Source organism: Elgaria multicarinata, chromosome 6, assembly GCF_023053635.1.
Source record: "Elgaria multicarinata webbii isolate HBS135686 ecotype San Diego chromosome 6, rElgMul1.1.pri, whole genome shotgun sequence".
NCBI classification, from domain to species: domain Eukaryota; kingdom Metazoa; phylum Chordata; class Lepidosauria; order Squamata; family Anguidae; genus Elgaria; species Elgaria multicarinata.
Genome location: NC_086176.1, coordinates 91,519,126 through 91,537,180, shown reverse-complemented (window position 1 = coordinate 91,537,180; position 18,055 = coordinate 91,519,126). Strand labels below are relative to the sequence as shown.

Genomic DNA, 18,055 nt, shown 5'->3' with positions numbered 1-18,055 from the left:
AAAAAGAACTCCTCTTTTTCACCAGTGGACACTCAGATCCGGGGCTGGATCCAAGGACCCATGGCACCAGACCCAGCAACGCTTCTCCCAGAGATACACAAAGAGCAGATTTCAAACCTGCCTCATTGCAAATAGAGTATTAACCAGACATTGGGGGTGGGGTGGGTGATTCTCTATACGCGTGTGTGTGTGTGTGTGTGTGTGTGTGTGTGTGTGTGTGTGTGTGTGTGTGTGTGTGTGTGTGTGTTCTGCTTTGTTTTGTCACGGAGCTGTATTTTATATAACTTGCCTCCCGCTGCCCACACCCGGCGTCTCTACCCCTCCCCCTCCCCGCCTAGTTCACCTGCTGTTCTTCTGGTTCGGAGTTAATTAATGCAAAAGGTGCCTAAAGGGAGGTCCTCGCGGCTTGCGCTATTGCTCAGCCTGCTGCTAGGAGACTCGGCTGGGAGGCTTGGCTAGCTCATACGCTGAACCGCGACTGGCTTCCACCTGCCAGTCTGGGGGAAGTTTGTTGTTGTTGTGTTTGTTTCAAGCCTTGCTGGGCTCGATCGTGATCACTGCTTTCCTCTACAAGGGTCTGTGGCTGCAGACTTGGGGAGGCCTCTCTTCGAGTGGAATCCCGAGCTACGCCTCCCTAGGCGAGTACTGAATGGAACTGTACGGCAAGGTAAGGGCCTTTTTGCACATCATCATCATCATCATCATCACCACTACAATAATATGCAGGGTTTTGGCATTTCTCTAAAACAGCTTTCCCCAACCTGGTGCTCTCCAGATGTCTTAGACTTCAACTCCCACCAACCCCAGCCACCATGAGGCATCATGGGAGTTGTGGTCCAAGACATCTGGAGAACACCAGGCTGGGACAGCATACACAGGGTGGCATTTTCCTAACGAAAGGGACTGACTCGCCAGTATCTGCCAGGCTCCAACAAAATACCCAGGCAGACTGATCTCGGCTTGACCAGCAGCCTTCCTGGCAAAGGGATCGGAAAATCATGTTCCCTTCTTTGGGAAGTGGCAGTTAAATGCAGAGAGGAAAAGATGGGGATGCAATCAGCGGGGGCTGGTGGCTCTGATGTCGATGGGGCTGTGGATCCATCCTGGGTTTCAGTCAGAACTCTAAAAAAAAAGCTATTCAAGGTGCTGAACTTACTCTGGGGGTCGGGTTCAGCACCTTGGATAGCACCTGTAGTGGTCGGACTGAATGGGAGCCAGCAGCCTCCACTGGATTCACTTCACTTTCCCGGGCAGTAGAGAGCGGAACTCTGATTCGCAATAGCTATTCAAGGGAGCCAAGCCCGGCGTTTCATATCTATTTCTCCCCTCCGTGTGCGTGTGATTCCTAGGAGGAAAAGTCGGGAAACTTTAGCCACCACCCCGGGCGAGTCCCAACAGCTGGAAAACTAGCGGACGAGGCACACTTGTTTCTGTTTCCATGGAGCAATGGCATGGGGCGGGGGGAATTTGAGGGGCGGAGCTAAAGGCAGAGAGAGCGTTTCTGGGAGTCGTAGTTGTGGCTAGCGCCGGTTTGCCTTTCAGCCGGACCAGAGGCCTGCACCGGCGGGCACTACAAGTCCCACAGATCGCCGCGAGGGGCGCCTGGAAAAACCCACGGAGGGGAGGGCGTTGGGTGGACAGCTCCGGTGCTGATCTGTCTGCGCTGGTCCCTTAGCCGAGCGGGTGTGTTGCTGCTGCTGCTGCTGCTACTACTACTGCTGAGCCGGGCGTGTAGCCGGGGTTGGCTGCTGCTGCTGCTCACGCCGCTGGTTGGAGCCTCCATTGCACTAGTCGGTCGAGGAGGAGAAGGGGCGCGTGGCTGGCTGACAATGAGACACGAAGCTCCTGTGCAGGTTGGTAACACCAAAGGAGGAGAGCCATGAACCCCCCTCAAGGAACTCTCGGCGCGCACGTTCACACGATCAGGGCAGGGGGCAGTGGCTTTGGGGGAGGGGTGCGCGCACTCGAGAGAGAGGGGGGGCGAGGGGGGAGGACTGGACCCTGTTGGGAAGTCACCCGGTTGTTGTATAATTGTGGCTTAGGATTTGCAAAAGGCGATGGTACCCCAGGCAAACCTCGTCTTGTATTACTCCCCTCGCCCCACCATCCCAGTCTCCCCACGGTCTCCTTGTTTGTTCCTTTTGCGGGCCAGGAAGGGAGAAAGGCGAGGCGCTAATTCAAGCATTACTTACGGCTGGGATTTCTGATGACTGCTGAGCGAATCCAGTCTAACAAACGCCTTTCCACTGACAGCACCATTTCCTCTTCTCAGAGGCTGACTGCTAGAGATCCAGGGCGACAGCCGAGCATCCTCAATTAGCCTCATAACACTAGGGAGAAATGAGCGTCTGCTATTGCAGTTTGTGTGTCGAGTGTGTGTGTGTGCATCCTCCCCCTCCAACATTAAGGCTCCTATCCTAAACACACTTGCTAGGCAATAAGCTTCCCTTGAACATAGTAGGACTTACTTCTGAGTAAAGAGACACAGGATTATGCTGCGTGAGCACTGCCATCCTATGTCTATTTACTCAGAAGTAAGTCCCATTGAATTAAATGGGTCTTACTCCAAGGTAAGGGCTCGACTGCAGCCAGAACGTTGGATCTTCTATTTAGTGGGCTTTTAAAATGCATTATATATTTTTCTGGGGGATCGTGGGTGTCTGTGAGACCTCAACTCTTTTGCACAGAACATAAATTACAGTATAAGTTTTGAAAGCAATGTGTACTGAGTCTTTCATCACAGATTCATCAGTAGAAGGAAAAATAACATGAAATGAGTCTAATGAAGAAGGAAAACATGGCTATTTACTTATTAAAGGGGATGTTGCTGTTCTGGAACAAAGAATAATGTATGACTCATAAAAATTGAGAGAGATCCTTCTGAAATGATTTCTGTGTGGAAACACCAGCTGCCCATATTAGAAAAGTAGAACATATAGAATATAACTCAGGCTTTTGAAATGTAGAGGTGCATGTATTTTTGTAGTTTACAGGTACTTTTTATTGAGTCATAACTTACTCAGGCTGCAACCATATACATGCTTACTTGGGAGTAAAACCCATTGAACTCAATTGGGCTTACTTTTGAATAGATGTGAATAAGAGTGCATTGCTGATCTCTAATGACTATCAATTAATTGGTAACTCTAACATATTTATATTGATGAACAAGCACATCTTTCCTCTTGAAATTAGACATTTGGCCACCAGATCTTTATGGTTGCATTGTTAGCTATTATTATTATTATTATTATTATTATTATTATAAAGTGTGTTTTCTCTCCTGGAATGCATTTTATGACATTATTCTGTCCAACTTGAAAGAAAAAGAAATTCTGACTTTGAAATCATTAATTCTTACTCAGCATCCCCCTATATAACATTGCTATAGTAGATATTGGGTGTGTTTGACTGAAAGACGAATAATAATATGATTCAGATCAATTGCCCATATTATACTGCAGGCTTCTTCTTTTTTTACATCAGAAGGAACTACACATATATCTGTATATTATAAACATTTAATTCAGCATCTTGATGAAAGAACATTTATTTATTTGAAATATTTCTATGCTGCTCCTCATACAAAAGTGCTTCCAGAGCTGCTTATATATAATGAACTGAACAAGCCAGTCAACATATGTAGTGAATCTTCATGTTGTCATTTAGGTATATTTAAGTATCACATTCTATGGTAGAAATAAAACACAAGAATTCAAATGAGAACCCTTAATTATCTGCATAAAGTTCACTTATTGAGAGAACAAAATTTTAATTGGAATTAAAAGTGTAGGTTAGTTTTTCTGTTGAATTAGTTATGGGTGTTGCATCTTTTGAGAAAACAACTCCAGGTTGCAGTCCTCTGCACATTTTCTTGGGAGTATGTCCTTTGGCACGCAGTTGAAATTACTTCTGAGTAGACCTGTACAGGATTGGACTGCACAGGTTTGTAGAAACAAAATTGCAGAGTTAAAGTAAGACGAGAAACATTTGCATTGCCTTGGTGCATATTCCATCTGGGGACGATTCAATTTATGTATATGGTGCTTTACAAAGGAGAGGTATGGCTGCTCTCTACCCTCCGGAGGCTTACAGAGAAACAACAGTGAAAGGGGGAAATGGAAGCAGGCACAGGCAGGGGGAATACATGATTACTTCAATTAAATGTACTTTGGCTTGGTTCCAATCAGGTATTAGACAGGGGTGAAGAAACTCTGGCCCAGGGACCCAGGTTCTGCCCCCTTCCCCAAGCCCAGCCCCCCTTCCCCCTATCACTGATCATTTGCTATTGTGCAGTTTTCTCCCCATTCCAAAAGGTTCAAATGCCTTTCCTGCAGCTTAGTTATCACCAGTAACAGATTTAAGCCAAAATATGCCAGTGTTTTGGCCCACTCCTTTTGACTTCTTTCCCCACCCATTTGCCATTGGCCCTGCCCATTGTAAGAATGTGGCCCCCAAGAGCTTCTCTGTAATGGAACGGAACTCTTGGGATGAAAGAGATTCAGCAGCCCTGGACCAGGGAATGAGGGGATCTGATGCAAAGGCTTCCTGGGAAAGGTGGGTTTTGAGGAGGAGATTAAAGGGAATGGGGGAGGCAGTTCCAGGCATAAGGGGAAGCAAGGGGAAAACAGCAGAATCATTTCAGGGGCCTGGAGTCTTTTGGACTGTTGAACATGGTGGAGCTGGATAAATGAAGGTTGAATATGCCAGGATATAGGCATAGAGTGTTATGGAGGGGGCAAGGCCACGGAAGTTCTTAAAGGCAGGGCCGGCCCTACCATTAGGCAGAGTGAGGCTGTTCACCTCAGGCAGCAGCTTTGGAATGTCATGAAATGGCTGCAATTGTTTGCGCTGTAATTTCTTGTTATTTGTTTATAGCCAGGGCTGGGAAGAGGTGCTTGTGGGATTGAAATGAATGGGATTTAAGTTGGAATAACACCACATTCAACCGCATGGCTCATCTGGCAAAATAACTTTGCTGACTTTGGACATGATGCACATTGTCTTGGGAGGGGAGACACCCCCCACACACACATTTCCTCATTCACCTCAGCAGTGGTCTAGGGCAAATTTCTAAGTGCTGGCACTCATCAAAGTCACACCCTGTAAGGAGAGTCCAAAATTAGAGGCAGCTGTGTTGAGCCATATCAAGAAATCAGTTCCAGGGATTTTCATCTTCACAAGGAGCGGGTCTTTTATAAAGCTAATGAATCTTAATGGCCCATTCAAGACTAAATCACCCCCAAATGCTTTGCATGTTGCTGGGAAAATTCATTTCCCTGCAGCTACTGTGAGGATAGTAACTAAACTCAGAGGGAACAGTGTCCCTGCTAATACATACGCATACACACACACACTTAAGGTACTGGTGCTGTGTCTGTTTAAATCCTGAGTCCACTACCCTTACTGCATGGAAGCCTCCAAAGACATATTCCCTTTGTCACTAGAGGAACTGTGGGTAAGAGAAAGGAGCTAGTCTGACATGCCTGTGTGGGGAGGGGAGGGAAATAAGAAGTAGAGCTGTGCTGAAAATTTTGACCATTCCATTTTTGGCATTTTGTAAGGGGTGGGGGGAGGAATGAAAACTGAGGTGAAAGAGGCTGGGAGTGTTGAGAATTTCAGAGAATTTTCTCCTTGGGGAGGGGAACAGGGTTTCCACATACCTTTTTAAATGCAGCCAGTTGTTGAGGGGCCTTCCTTCCTTCTTTCTTTCTTAGCACCCCTGGCATTTTCAGGAGCCCAGCAGTGTTTACTGGATGCTTATTGGAGAGGGAGAGGTCACATGGTCTCCAATAGGCTTTCGCTAAGAACTGCTGGGGTCATCCAAATGCTGAAGAAAGGGGGTTGTTGTTGTTGTAAAACAAAAAATAGGAAGAAAGACCTTCAGCAATCGGCTACGCTTAAAAATGGTATGTGGTAACCCTGCTCTGCTCCTCAAAGAGACGATCCTCTGAATTCCTCCCCCTCTCTGTGAAAGAGGCAGGAAAAAGAATGGGCCCATTCAGAAGACACCTTTAACCACGGTGGTTAAGCCAGAAAGCCAGGCCATGTTCAGAAGACACCTTAAACCACGGCTTTAACTGTGGTGAATAAGGCCTTTTCTTTTATTCAACATGGTTAAAGCCATGGTTTAAGATGTCTTCTGAACACAGCCAGGCTTTCTGGCTTAACCACCATGGTTATAATCATGGTTTAAGGTGTCTTCTAAATGGAGCCTATGCCTCTTTCTCTGGGAGAGAGAAAGTTTCCCAAAATAGGGGGCAGGATTTGGCTCAGTACCAATAGCAGATAATAAGGCTATCAGTGGCGACTAGGAGGCATGTATGGGTCAGAGGGAATAGGGAATGTTGAGGGGTGGGGGTGGCAGATGACATCAGCATCCCTGCTAATAAAACGTCAGTACAGCACCCCTGTGAGTCCTGTCTCTACTACACCATTGTACCTCATGATAGGCAAACCCTGTTGGAGGGTGCGGACAAGGAGCTTGTGTAGGGTCCAGGAGTAGGCAGGAAAACCATGGCGGGATTTAAACAGTAGAATCACATGGTCAGTATGACATGAAAGGCGAATACCAGTAAAGGCTGGTGGCTCCAGTGTCAGTGGGGATGTGAATCCATTCTGGGTTACAGTCAGAACTCTAAAGAAGCTATTCAAGTACCTTGGATCACTCCTTTAGATGTATGACTGGTTCTGACTGAAACCCGGAGTGGGTTCACTGCCCCACTGATGTTGGACACACTATGTTTGGACCCATTTTTTACCAGGATATTTTAATCTCTGGCCAGTCTTAGGTTTCCACTGCAAGTTAGAAAGATCTACTTTGGACCCTTTGATAAGCAGCAGATTGTAAGCCTATGCGGCAGGGTCTTGCTATTTACTGTGTAATCTGTACAGCACCATGTACATTGATGGTGCTATATAAATAAAATATATATATATATATATATATATATATATGCGCAAAGCTGTCACAAACAAAACAGCTGGGGGGTATGAGGTGCGGGGAGCACTGAGGTAGTCTAATAATGTATCCCCCCCCCCCATGTCTCCTCCATAATTATAATTGCAGAGCATCTAGGATTCTCTGAGATATGAAAATGCAATCAGGCAGAGTACTTCAGATTTGCATTTAAGACTACAAAATACAAACACTTCCTACCCCCACCCCCATCTCTCCTGCTGAATATGTCTGGAATTATTCTTATTAAACCTTCAAGCAATTCCAGATTTCAATGTGAATTTGTTTGATAGTGGGCTCTGAGGAATTTTCCTTTTCTGAACAGAGCTTCATTGTCTTTGCAGAAGAGGGCAGATTGAACTAGTTGCCTGGTTAGATTGTATTCAGTTTAATTTGTTAGTAAAAGGAAAGTTTACGTTACCAGATTTTGTTTTTTTTTTTCTGTCCAAAAGCTTTAGGTAATTATTAAAGTACATGTTATCGGAGAACATTTTGTTACAGCACCAATCTATATGGTTTGTTCCTTAGATCTATATGGATTGTAGAAATTAAATTAAAAATACTTATTCATTTTTATGTATTTTCCACTTTTGCTGCAAGGTGCTGCAGGCAGCATTGATGGTACTCCCCCTTCCTGGGCAAGGTGCTTGAGTGGGTGGTTGAGTGGGTGGTTCTGGATGGGGTTGCACTCCCCCTAAAGGATTGGGTTTGTAGTTTGGGGGTGTTCTTGGATCCAGAACTGCCACTTGAGGCACAGGTGAACTCAGTGGTAAAGAGCACCTTTTATCAGCTTAGGCTGATATACCAACTGCACCCTTATCTGCACAGAGATAGCCAGCTCCATGCTCTCATAACCCCTCGCTTGGATTACTGCAATGCGTCATATGTGGGGCTGCCTTTGAAAATGGTCCAGAAACTTCAACTGGTACAAAACAAGGCAGCATGTTTACTAACAGGAACTGGCCAATGAGACCACATCATGCCAGTCCTTTTCCAGCTTCACTGGCTGCCAGTCCAGGTCTGGGCCCAATTCAAAGCACTGGTATTAACATTTAAAGCCCTAAACAGCCTGAGTCCGGGCTATCTGAAGGAACACCTCCTTCCATATGTACCTGCCCAGTCCCTAAGGTCACCCTCAGGGGTCCTTCTCCATGAGCCCCTGCCAAAGGAAGTGAGGCAGGTGGCTACCAGGCGGAGGGTCTTCTCTGCTGTGGCACCCCAGCTGTGGAATGAGCTCCCTAAGGAGGTTCACCTGGCACCTACACTCTATTCTTTCAGATGCCACCTTTCTATTCTCTCAGCATTTTAGCAGTCTTTAAATTTAATTTTAACTTTGCTGTTTTAAATTTGTATTTTAAATTTGTATTTCTGCACTGCTGCTGATTTTATCCTGGTTGTGCTTTTATATTGTATTTTATATTATGTTTTTATACTGTTTGTTTTACACTTTGAATGGTTTTAACTTTTGTGAACCACCCAGAGAGCTTTGGCTATTGGGTGGTATAAAAATGCAATAAATAATAATATTTTTTTTCCAAATGTTATCCTCACAACAACTCTGCTAGTTAGGTTAGGCTGAGACAGCCTTGGCAAGACCCAAGGTCACCAAGTGAGCATCATGGTTCTGTGGCGATTTGGACCCAGGTTTCTCTTGCTCATCCTAGCCTGACACACTAACCAATATATCACCCTGGTTTTCACAACTGATGGATCTGCTGATGAGTTCTAGGGTTGTTGCAGACATCAGCTCCCTCACTGACAACAACTAGCACAGTACACAACAAACATATACCAAAAGAGTACATCAGATGGGGAAAGCCAACCTCTGGAAATCTTTAATCCCAGAGGTTGGATGAGTTTCACTTCCTGCAGTTTAGGCCTGATTAACTCAGTTTGCCTGCATTGGTCGTTGCCTGTCCATGTTTGTCAGGCGACAACATGAGATCCCAGACATAGAAGGTGAACTGCTTTCACCCAGAACAAATATTTGTCTATTGGGTGCTGTCGGGCTGATTTGCACATACATGTTTACTGGCTCACTTGTCACTTGACAACTTCCAGATGACTATGTAACATGAAACCATTGCATTTGAGGTGACCCTGGGTGCTAGAAAAGCTCCCTCTGTAGTTTCTGATCTGTGATGGTACACTTGTCCAAGAAGCACGTCATCACTCATTGAGCACCATTCCACATCATTTGATATTCTTTTCCCCATGGTGACTATCTGATGCCTGGGAAAAGGGGAGGATGACTCATCATTCAGAAATAGATCCCATATTTTCTGGAAGTTGAAATGTGATGGCTGGAATCCAAGTAGTTTGCTTTTGAATAGGCTTCTGGTATCACGAGGCTGGAGAGAAAAGTGGTGATTGGTGGAAAGAGTCCTTTGTGATGTCACAAAAGTCTCCCTGGAGTCAGAAAACTCACCAGCACCACCTGTTCCTGCATAATGAAGTTTCTGTAGGGGACAATTATGGGGCTTTTGTTTGGAGATCATAGATCAGACACGAATGTTACACTAATTAAAATTCAGAAGAGCAAAATCGAAATGAACCATGCTTAATGCTGTGAGATAAACAACATACTCTCCTGTGTGTTGTCCTAAATACATATTGGCCACCATGAAGACAGCAAATATTGGTACAATCCAAAATGCCCTAGGCTTACTAGCAGTAATCTTTTAGGATAGGATGATTCTAGCTGACAGACAGCATAGCAGGCCAGACATGTCACTTGGCAAGGACCAACTGCCTCTCTAGCAACATCAACACAAACCATCCTGTGCATATTTGAAGCCAACACACATTTCTGTAGAAGTGGTAGGTAACACCTATGTGAATTTTGTATGTGACCAACTAAATGTTCATACAATAAGGAGAATATTCCAGGATACAGAAGAACCTGTGGCTATGTCACTGTGAGGCCAATGTCATGCGGTAATTAGCCAGGTAGATGAGGGTAATGAGATCATAGTTGATGCCTGCTTGGCCATGAAACTCACCAAAGCAACCTTGCGCTAGTCACAACCTCCCAATCAAACCTAGTTTTGTGGGCAGTTAAGAAAAAAGTGCATTCATCTCATGTGTGTCATGAGCTCTTTAAGAAAGACTGGGTTACAATGTGAATCATCTTATATTCTATTTCAAATCTTCAGCTGTGATCTTCAAATCTGTCAGGGATGCTTTAGGGTGGATTCCTGCATTGAGCAGGGGGTTGGACTAGATGGCCTTATAGGCCCCTTCCAACTCTGCTATTCTATGATTCTATGAGTGCCAATACTTCTGTACCCAAACCGGCAGCAGAGGAAAGCATTGGTAGACTCAGGGGAGCCCAGAGGTTTGCAGAAGGACTAGAAAATCTTGCAGGGGGGAACCCAAACAGGAGAGTAGGCTCCTAAAACAGTCAATGAAGACTGAGCATGCTCAGTGAGCACAGAATGCTGACTGAGTGTTGAGAAAGGGGAAATGGAAAACTGAAGTGGGAACAGGGAAGTGAATGGAGTGTCTGGAACAGAAGAATTCCACGCTGCAACATTTTGTTGCAAGTCCCATAGTGAACTTGGTTTTCTTGGTGCTGTTCCTTATGTTGCCAGCACTATATCCATACCCAGGAGGAAGGTATTAGGAGTCTCAGGGAAGTACTTTTTTATATGTAGGAGGGGAAAAATCCCTTAAGGGTGGGGGGATCTCCAAAATACCTCAATGAGTGCTGAGCATATACTCAGTGTGCACAAAATGCTGACTGGCAGATGGAGGGGAGGGGGCATGGAATAGCAAGGAATAGAAGGGAGTGTTGTGGGAGGTGGCATTGCTGCCTGGCTGGAAGCCTTAATGGGATACTCCACACTGCAACATTCTGTTGTAGATCCTACTTGTTAATAGGAGTAAATAACTTCAGAAATGTTCCCAGTCTATCCACTTTCAGCTGCATGCTTCATTCTCAAGAATACTTTAAGTAAGGCTGGGTTAAAAACTGCTACAGAAGGAGTATGTGGATTTACCACAAGAAAGTGGAGCATGCATGAGCTATCTGCCAGCTCTAAACATCTTGTGCATGTGTGAACAACCGCTAGCACAACGGGGAAGCCGCACTTGCTAGCGCAACCACCCAAAACTGCTGCTTTCAAAATGGGACAAGTCAGTGGAGCTTCCGTCAATGACCTCCACGGACTTGTCCCATTGTAGAAATGGTAGTTTTAGATAATTTACAGTGGAGCTAGAGGCTGTTCCTGCTAGCACAGCAGCAGCATGGGATACTGCCCTTTTCCCCCCTTTTTCTTTTGCCAATATGCAGTATTGCACACGGTTGTTCTACCTTAGGGATATCAGTCACCAGAAAATCGCCCCCCCCCTTTTGGACTCACCGGATTTCTGCAGCACCCCTTAACTTGGCTTCTGAAATCCAGAAACTTTTCCATTATTATTATTTGTATGTGTTTAAAAGCAATTTGTGCAAATTACAGCTGCGATTTGCATACATTACATGAATTTAGGCATTAATTTGCCCAAATTAAGCAAATTCTGGCTGCAGTTTCCACAAATGACTCAAATTACATCCAGAATTTGCATATTTTGTGCAAATCACAGCCAAAATTTGTGCGTTTGTGTAAATTGCAGTCACAATTTGCACAAATTCCTTTTTTCACAATTTTTTTAAAAATGGAAATCTGCAAGCTGTGTGACTCGATGCAGGTTGAGATGAAATCCAGGCACCAAGCTGATTAAAGTGTGAGGAGCTTCACCTCTCGGACAGGTTCCTCTGACATCCTTATTCTACATCCATCCAGTCCAAGGTAGTACTTTCTAGTGCTGTGCTGAAAATTTCTCCCACATTCTTTCAATGGTTCTCATTCAATTTTGTGGAAAAGAAATTAGTTTCGAAAAAGAAATTCAAAGGAGAAGAACATTTTGGAGAAACTCTTATGGGTGGGTTTGTACTTATCTTACTTAATGAGGTGATTGTGTGCTTCAGTGTCCTATCTTTCACTTCACAATTGTCTCTCAGATAGCCTGTATCCTCCTTGGCTTCCTGCACTTCAATTAAAGTTTAGGAGAAGACATCACTGGGGAACTTCTCTCAAAAGGCTTTTTTCAGATCAGGAGGCACAGGCAACTGGGGGGCTTCAAAGCCAAAGGGCAAGATGTGTCATAGAAAGAAGACACACCTGTAGCACCCTCGGCACCTTGCAGTGCCTAGGTAAGCTCAAAAACATGAACAAAATAAATCCAAAAAAAATTGTAGAATGCCCTGAGAATAAAGTAGGAAAATAGAAACCTCTTTTATGGGAGAAGAAAATTTTCTGGAAACTGGAAGACAGATTTTGACAGACTACTAGCTCTACCTTCTTGCTAGATCTGGACACAATGCTGCCTCCCCCTCCCCCCTGCTAAAGAGCTTTCAGGGAGGGAGCATCTGCATTGGAGGCAAGATTCTTTTTGTGAGCATCTGCATTTGAGGCAAGATGTATCTACAATCACCCTTTCAAAATTTAACATTTGAAAGACCCTGGGGAAGGTGCTGAACCCTGCAGAAGGACAAGTAGAGCTGAGTTGAAGCAGAAGCAGAAGCAGAAGCAGCAGCAGAAGCAGAAGCAGAAGCAGAAGCAGCAGCAGCAGCAGCAGCAGCAGCAGCAGCAGCAGAAGAAGAAGAAGAAGAAGAAGAAGAAGAAGAAGAAGAAGAAGAAGAAGAAATAATTCAATGAAATTCCCCTCCCCCAATTTCTTTGCCCACAATCAGGGTGGAGAATTTTGAGAGGCCACTTGCGAACAGCTCTAATAGTTACCAATCCCTTCCATATACAGTCACTAATACTGACTGGAATATCACTTCACCTACAAATTTGCATTAAAAGTATAGGGGGAAAATTATCTGGAGGATGGGTATATAATGGCAGCTAAATTATTATTAATCTGAATTAGATAGCATTGAGTATCCTTAGAAACTGCACAAGATTGGCTTCATGTGTCAGGTTCAGTAGTTACTTATGCTACATATTTAAGGGCATAACATGGAAGGGGAGGGACTGCTCCAGCCCTGCCCCCTCTCTCATTGTGTTTTGCTGCCCTCAACTTATAGAGGGCAACAGTCTGAAGAGGACAACCTCCTGTAACCATGGACGCTCTCTGCATGATCCAGAACACTGACTTTCCAGTGTTTTGGATCATGTGGAGAGCTTCTATGGCTAGAGGAGGCTCTTCTCTTCAGACTGTCGCCCTCCATGAGTTAAGGGCAATAGCTGTGATGAGGGAGATGGGGAAGGGCTGGAGCACTCCCTCCCTTCACATGTTTACCCTATTCAGGTTGAGAATGCCTGAATAGGGCTTAGGGGTACCTGAATAGGGACTGTGAAGAGCCTATCATCATGTGGGGGCACCAAGTGTCCATAGTACAGAATTTTGTGATGAGATGCATGGATCATGTCCACTCTTTTACATTTCATCTGGTTTCAAAGATGCTATGAAATTATTTCACCCATCTGGCTGACATGGCAGATATATGGTTTCTGCCCCCTTGTGATGAATTTTCCAGCAACTGTTGTCTATAGGGGTGTGCACGGACCCCCCACTCCGCTTCACTTTAAGATCCGCCATTTTTGGATCGGCCCGCTCTGCCCCGCCCCCACTCCGCCTGTGCCCACTCCGCTCCGCTCGGAGCTCCGGATCCGGATCGGAGCTCCGGTCCCCCCCATAGGGGGGGTTACCGGGCCGTGCCGCCATCGCCGCCCATGCGGCGACGGCGGCAGAGCCCGGTAAGGAGGAGGGGAGCCTTACCTGCCTCCGTCTGTGGTCCGTCGCCGTCTTCAATTGAGCCCGTGGTTCCACCAGGAAGTCTGGGCCGCAATTGGAGACGCTGACGGACCGCGGACGGAGGCAGGTAAGGGAGAGGAGGGCGGGGGGGTTACCGGGCCCTGCCGCCATCGCCGCCCATGCGGCGACGGCGGCAGAGCCCGGTAAGGGACCAAGGGGGAGGGGGGCCTTACCTGCCTCCGTCCGCGGTCCGTCACTGTCTTCAATTGAGCCCATGGTTCCACCAGGAAGTCTGGGCCGCAAGTGCAGCCCAGACTTCCTGCTGGAACCACGGGCTCAATTGGAGACGCTGACAGACCGCGAACGGAGGCAGGTAAGGGAGAGGAGGGCGGGGGGTGTTACCGGGCCCTGCTGCCGTTGCCGCATGGGCGACAGCGACAGCGGCAGGGCCCGGTAAACCCCACTTACCTTTCCGGCAGAGCTCCGGATCGAGGCGAAGGATCCGCCTTCACCTCGATCCTCTTCGCCACGCTCCGCCAGCCCCCCAATCCTCTTCACCTCCGCCTTAAGGGCAGGCGAAGCCCCCCGCTCCGCTACTGCTTCTCCGGTCCGATTAGAAGCAGAGCACATCCCTAGTTGTCTATAGTCAACTTATGCAAATGTCCATAGAAGTCCAGAAAACTTCAGTAAGAAGAAGAACAGAAGTGAAATTGACAGTTATTGCTAATTGCTGGAACCTGGCTGCCATTATGATGCCTCTGAACACATCTGGCTGTTAATAATTGAGAAAGAGTAAACGTAAGCACAGAAAGACTTCAAATGGGAGTAGTTATGTTCTATCAAAGAGATGTGTGGGAGTCTGCTTCTGTGTAGTGATAGTAGTAGTCATTCCTGAATCAAAGGGTGTCATGAATCATGATGATATATATGAACGGAAATCCTGTTCTTTGAAGTGCTTTGCAATTCATCTGTCTGGAAATGCCAGTCAATGATCCAAACTTCCCACCATCAATAGCAGATGCTACCAGCATAAGAGAATTATTAGAATTAGATGGGAGAGAGCCATTATGCATACAAGCATTGTAAGGCTGGAGAGCACTTGAACAATATCCGGCCCCACTCACTGCCTTTAAACCATCTCCTCTCATACCACTTGACATGTGCTCTAGATTAGTCACATTTTATGTAGCACAAAACAAGTGCAGGCATATGCATTGTGTGCTGAGAGGAAGGACAACCTCAGGTTAAAGAAAGGAAGTGGGATTACATCACTATCAGCCATGAACTACACACCTTTGCACTTCTAAGAACATACCTGGACACTACATCACACCTGGACGAGGGATGCTAGGAGTTGCAATCCAACGTAATTGGAGTATACCAAGTTGAGGAAGTCTGGGTTAGAATGTTGGATTAGGATTTAGGGATCCCAGGTTCAAATCCCTAAACCTCCATGAATTTCCCTGGGTGACATTCAGCTACTCACAATTTCTCCATACTAATTTACCTCACAGGGTAGTTCTGAGTGGTAATGGGGCCAAAGCCCTTGTAGGCAGCCCTGAGCTCTTCTGAGAAAGAGCAGGATAGGAATGCAATTTACAGAGCATATTAGACTCTTGTTTAGGGGTCCTATGAGATGACAAGTGCTGGAGCTAAGGACAGCCACAAGCAGAACTGCTCCACTTTCTGTGGAAATGCTCAGTAATTGGTCCCTTTGGGGAGGAGGTCAATACATGAACCAACATGGTACTGGACAGGACATTGAAAACAGAACATATAAACATTGGGATCATAGGGCACATACCTGGTGAATGGAAGCTGGAGGAAGGCGTAAGTGAATGGTTTGTAAGAGCCTCTTTAGTTGCCAGACAAATAAATAATCCCCCAACAGAGGAAATCTCATACTTCACCAGACATAGATGAATGGATACATGATCTTCAGATACAGGCTACCCTTGAAGACAGACAGACAGACAGAGAGATGATAGATAAAGCAAGAAGACAAGTTCCAGACAGTTTAGCATGAATTTCTGGACCTAACACAGATTAAAATGCTTCAGGATGAACAACAATGAGACGATAGTGGGGGAGGGCTGAAGGCAAAATGTGGATGAATCTTGCAGAAAAACACACACATTAAAATAAACTATTAATAAAAATAAACCCTAATAGTTTATCACCATTAATAAAAAGTTGCAACCCTTTCTAAACTTGTGTAAATGAGGCTTTTGATTAACATAGAAAGACCCAAACGGCTTAAGATTGCAACACAAAAACAAAACAAAGAAAGAAAATGAGCAAAGCTACAGAGAAAATCAAAATGTTTTGCTTCGTGGCCACACACCTGAATGACCCCTGAAGGGATTTCTCATTTCATCCCCTCTTGACTAGGTACACAAGGGCTTGTATGGCTTTACACAGCGATTAATTCTGACTGCACTGCTGCCCACTTGAGGAATTGCTCCTTGACATTTCTGTGAACGTAATGTGAGTTTATATTGTGTTGAGGTGGCCTTTTCATTAAGTTTTCAGCATTGATCAGCAGTTAATTTTGGCACTAATAACTAGCACTTCTGCTAGTGTGTGCTCCCCCTCCTCAACCCACTATTTCTGGGAATGGAAATGTTGGTCATGGATATCTGTTTTATGAGGGCTGGGGGGAATACTTTAGAACTTCTATAATTTGTCCTCTGATACTATGGCATGCAACGCCGAGAAGCTCTTTAGATGTATGCGAAGGCAACACCAAAGGCTCGTGTTTTAAAATAATCTCTTCCCCACCCCACCCCTGTCTTTTCTGAAAATTACAGATGGCATCTGCACAAGACGCCAGGTATGGCCAGAAGGACACATCAGACCAGAACTTTGATTACATGTTCAAACTGCTCATCATTGGTAATAGCAGCGTTGGGAAAACTTCGTTTTTGTTCCGTTACGCCGATGATTCTTTTACATCAGCTTTTGTAAGCACCGTTGGGATCGATTTCAAAGTAAAAACTGTTTTCAAAAATGAAAAAAGAATTAAGCTACAGATTTGGGTAAGTAATATATATTTATATATACTTCCCCCCTCCCTTTTGAAGTTTGAGTACTGATCGTTGAGGACAGCTCGACCTATCTGGATTTTATTTTTGTTTTTACCAGGGCAGATCGGTTGGTGATCCCATTTCATTTTCCCTTGTTCTTTCTTGCATGTGGCTTGGCTCATCTTTGACTTGTCTTCTGGTATCATACACCCAGTGTGGTGTGGATTATATGGCTTTTCTCCAAAAGGACAGATGTCCAGATCTAGAAGTTGATCTAGATCAGGGGTATAAAATGTGCAAACCAAGGCCATCCCCAAGCCTTATCTGATGTCCCCTAGACCCTCAGCATCTACCACCATTGAAAAAATGGAGTGCAAACCACTCAAAGAGCAGGTTCTATGGTTCCTGCCACAGAAGACTTATTCCTAGAGTTTGTCTGGAACTAGCGATACTGGAGAAATTCAAGACTAAAATAAGTTCGCAGAATTTGCTCTGGAGCAGCCTCCCCAGACTGCGTGGAGTCTGTGGATTTCAGGATTATTATTATTTTAATTTTCCTGAATATTACATAAATTCATTTGCAGGGGAAAAAAATGCAAGTTTCTACTGAAACGTACGCCCTGCTAGAAGATATATGCAGGAAAAAGTCAAATGGAATGGGGGGATATGCTAAATGTTATGTACTAACATAAATTATGCACAGTGTTGTGAACTTCCTTACGGAATTATTTGTGCAGTTTTTTAAATAACTGGAAGAAAACACGAATTTGTCCATGAAAGGACATCAGAAGGAACGTCACTGTACAGTCCATGAAACACCTGTGGGGCAGACTTCACAAAATCCATCTGTCCCTATCTAGAACAGTCTAGGAAGCAGTGGTTGAACATTCCTGTTCTTTGAGGCCCTAAGGGGCAATGGAGGCTGGTGGCTCCAATTTCAGTGGGGCTGGAAATCCCTGAAGGCTTCAGCCTGGAACTTGGCACCAACAGAGTTCATAAAAAATACCCAGGGATCACAAAGGTGATTTTGGTGAAGATCACTGTAAAATTGAGAAATATACTCAGTGGAGGCTGGTGGCTCTGATTTCTGTGGGGCTGTAAATCCATGTTGGGTTTCAATCAGAAACAGCTAGAACTCTAACAGATGTATCCAAGGTGCTGAACTCATTTTGGGGATAGAATTCAGATCCTTGGATAGCTTCTTTAGAGTTCTGAAGCCTGCAGGGATTCCCTGGTTTAGCCACTATGAGAGTCCTGGAGAGGCTGCACCCAACAAGCCCATTGAAATTTTACTGTGATAAGTTGGGCCAATGAGGCCCAAGCA

The 18,055-nt window shown here is 45.3% G+C and overlaps 1 protein-coding gene across 1 annotated transcript in view; it reads left to right on the top strand.

Moving 5' to 3' along the window:
- Window positions 1-1,610: 1,610 nt before the first annotated feature.
- RAB3C (RAB3C, member RAS oncogene family) overlaps window positions 1,611-18,055 on the top strand; it is a 128,033-nt gene continuing 111,588 nt past the window's right edge. Inside the window, exons 1-2 of the mRNA XM_063128052.1 lie at window positions 1,611-1,853; window positions 16,516-16,743. Coding sequence (XP_062984122.1) covers window positions 1,830-1,853; window positions 16,516-16,743 — 252 coding nt within the window. The 5' untranslated portion in view covers window positions 1,611-1,829. The remainder of the gene's footprint in view (window positions 1,854-16,515; window positions 16,744-18,055) is intronic.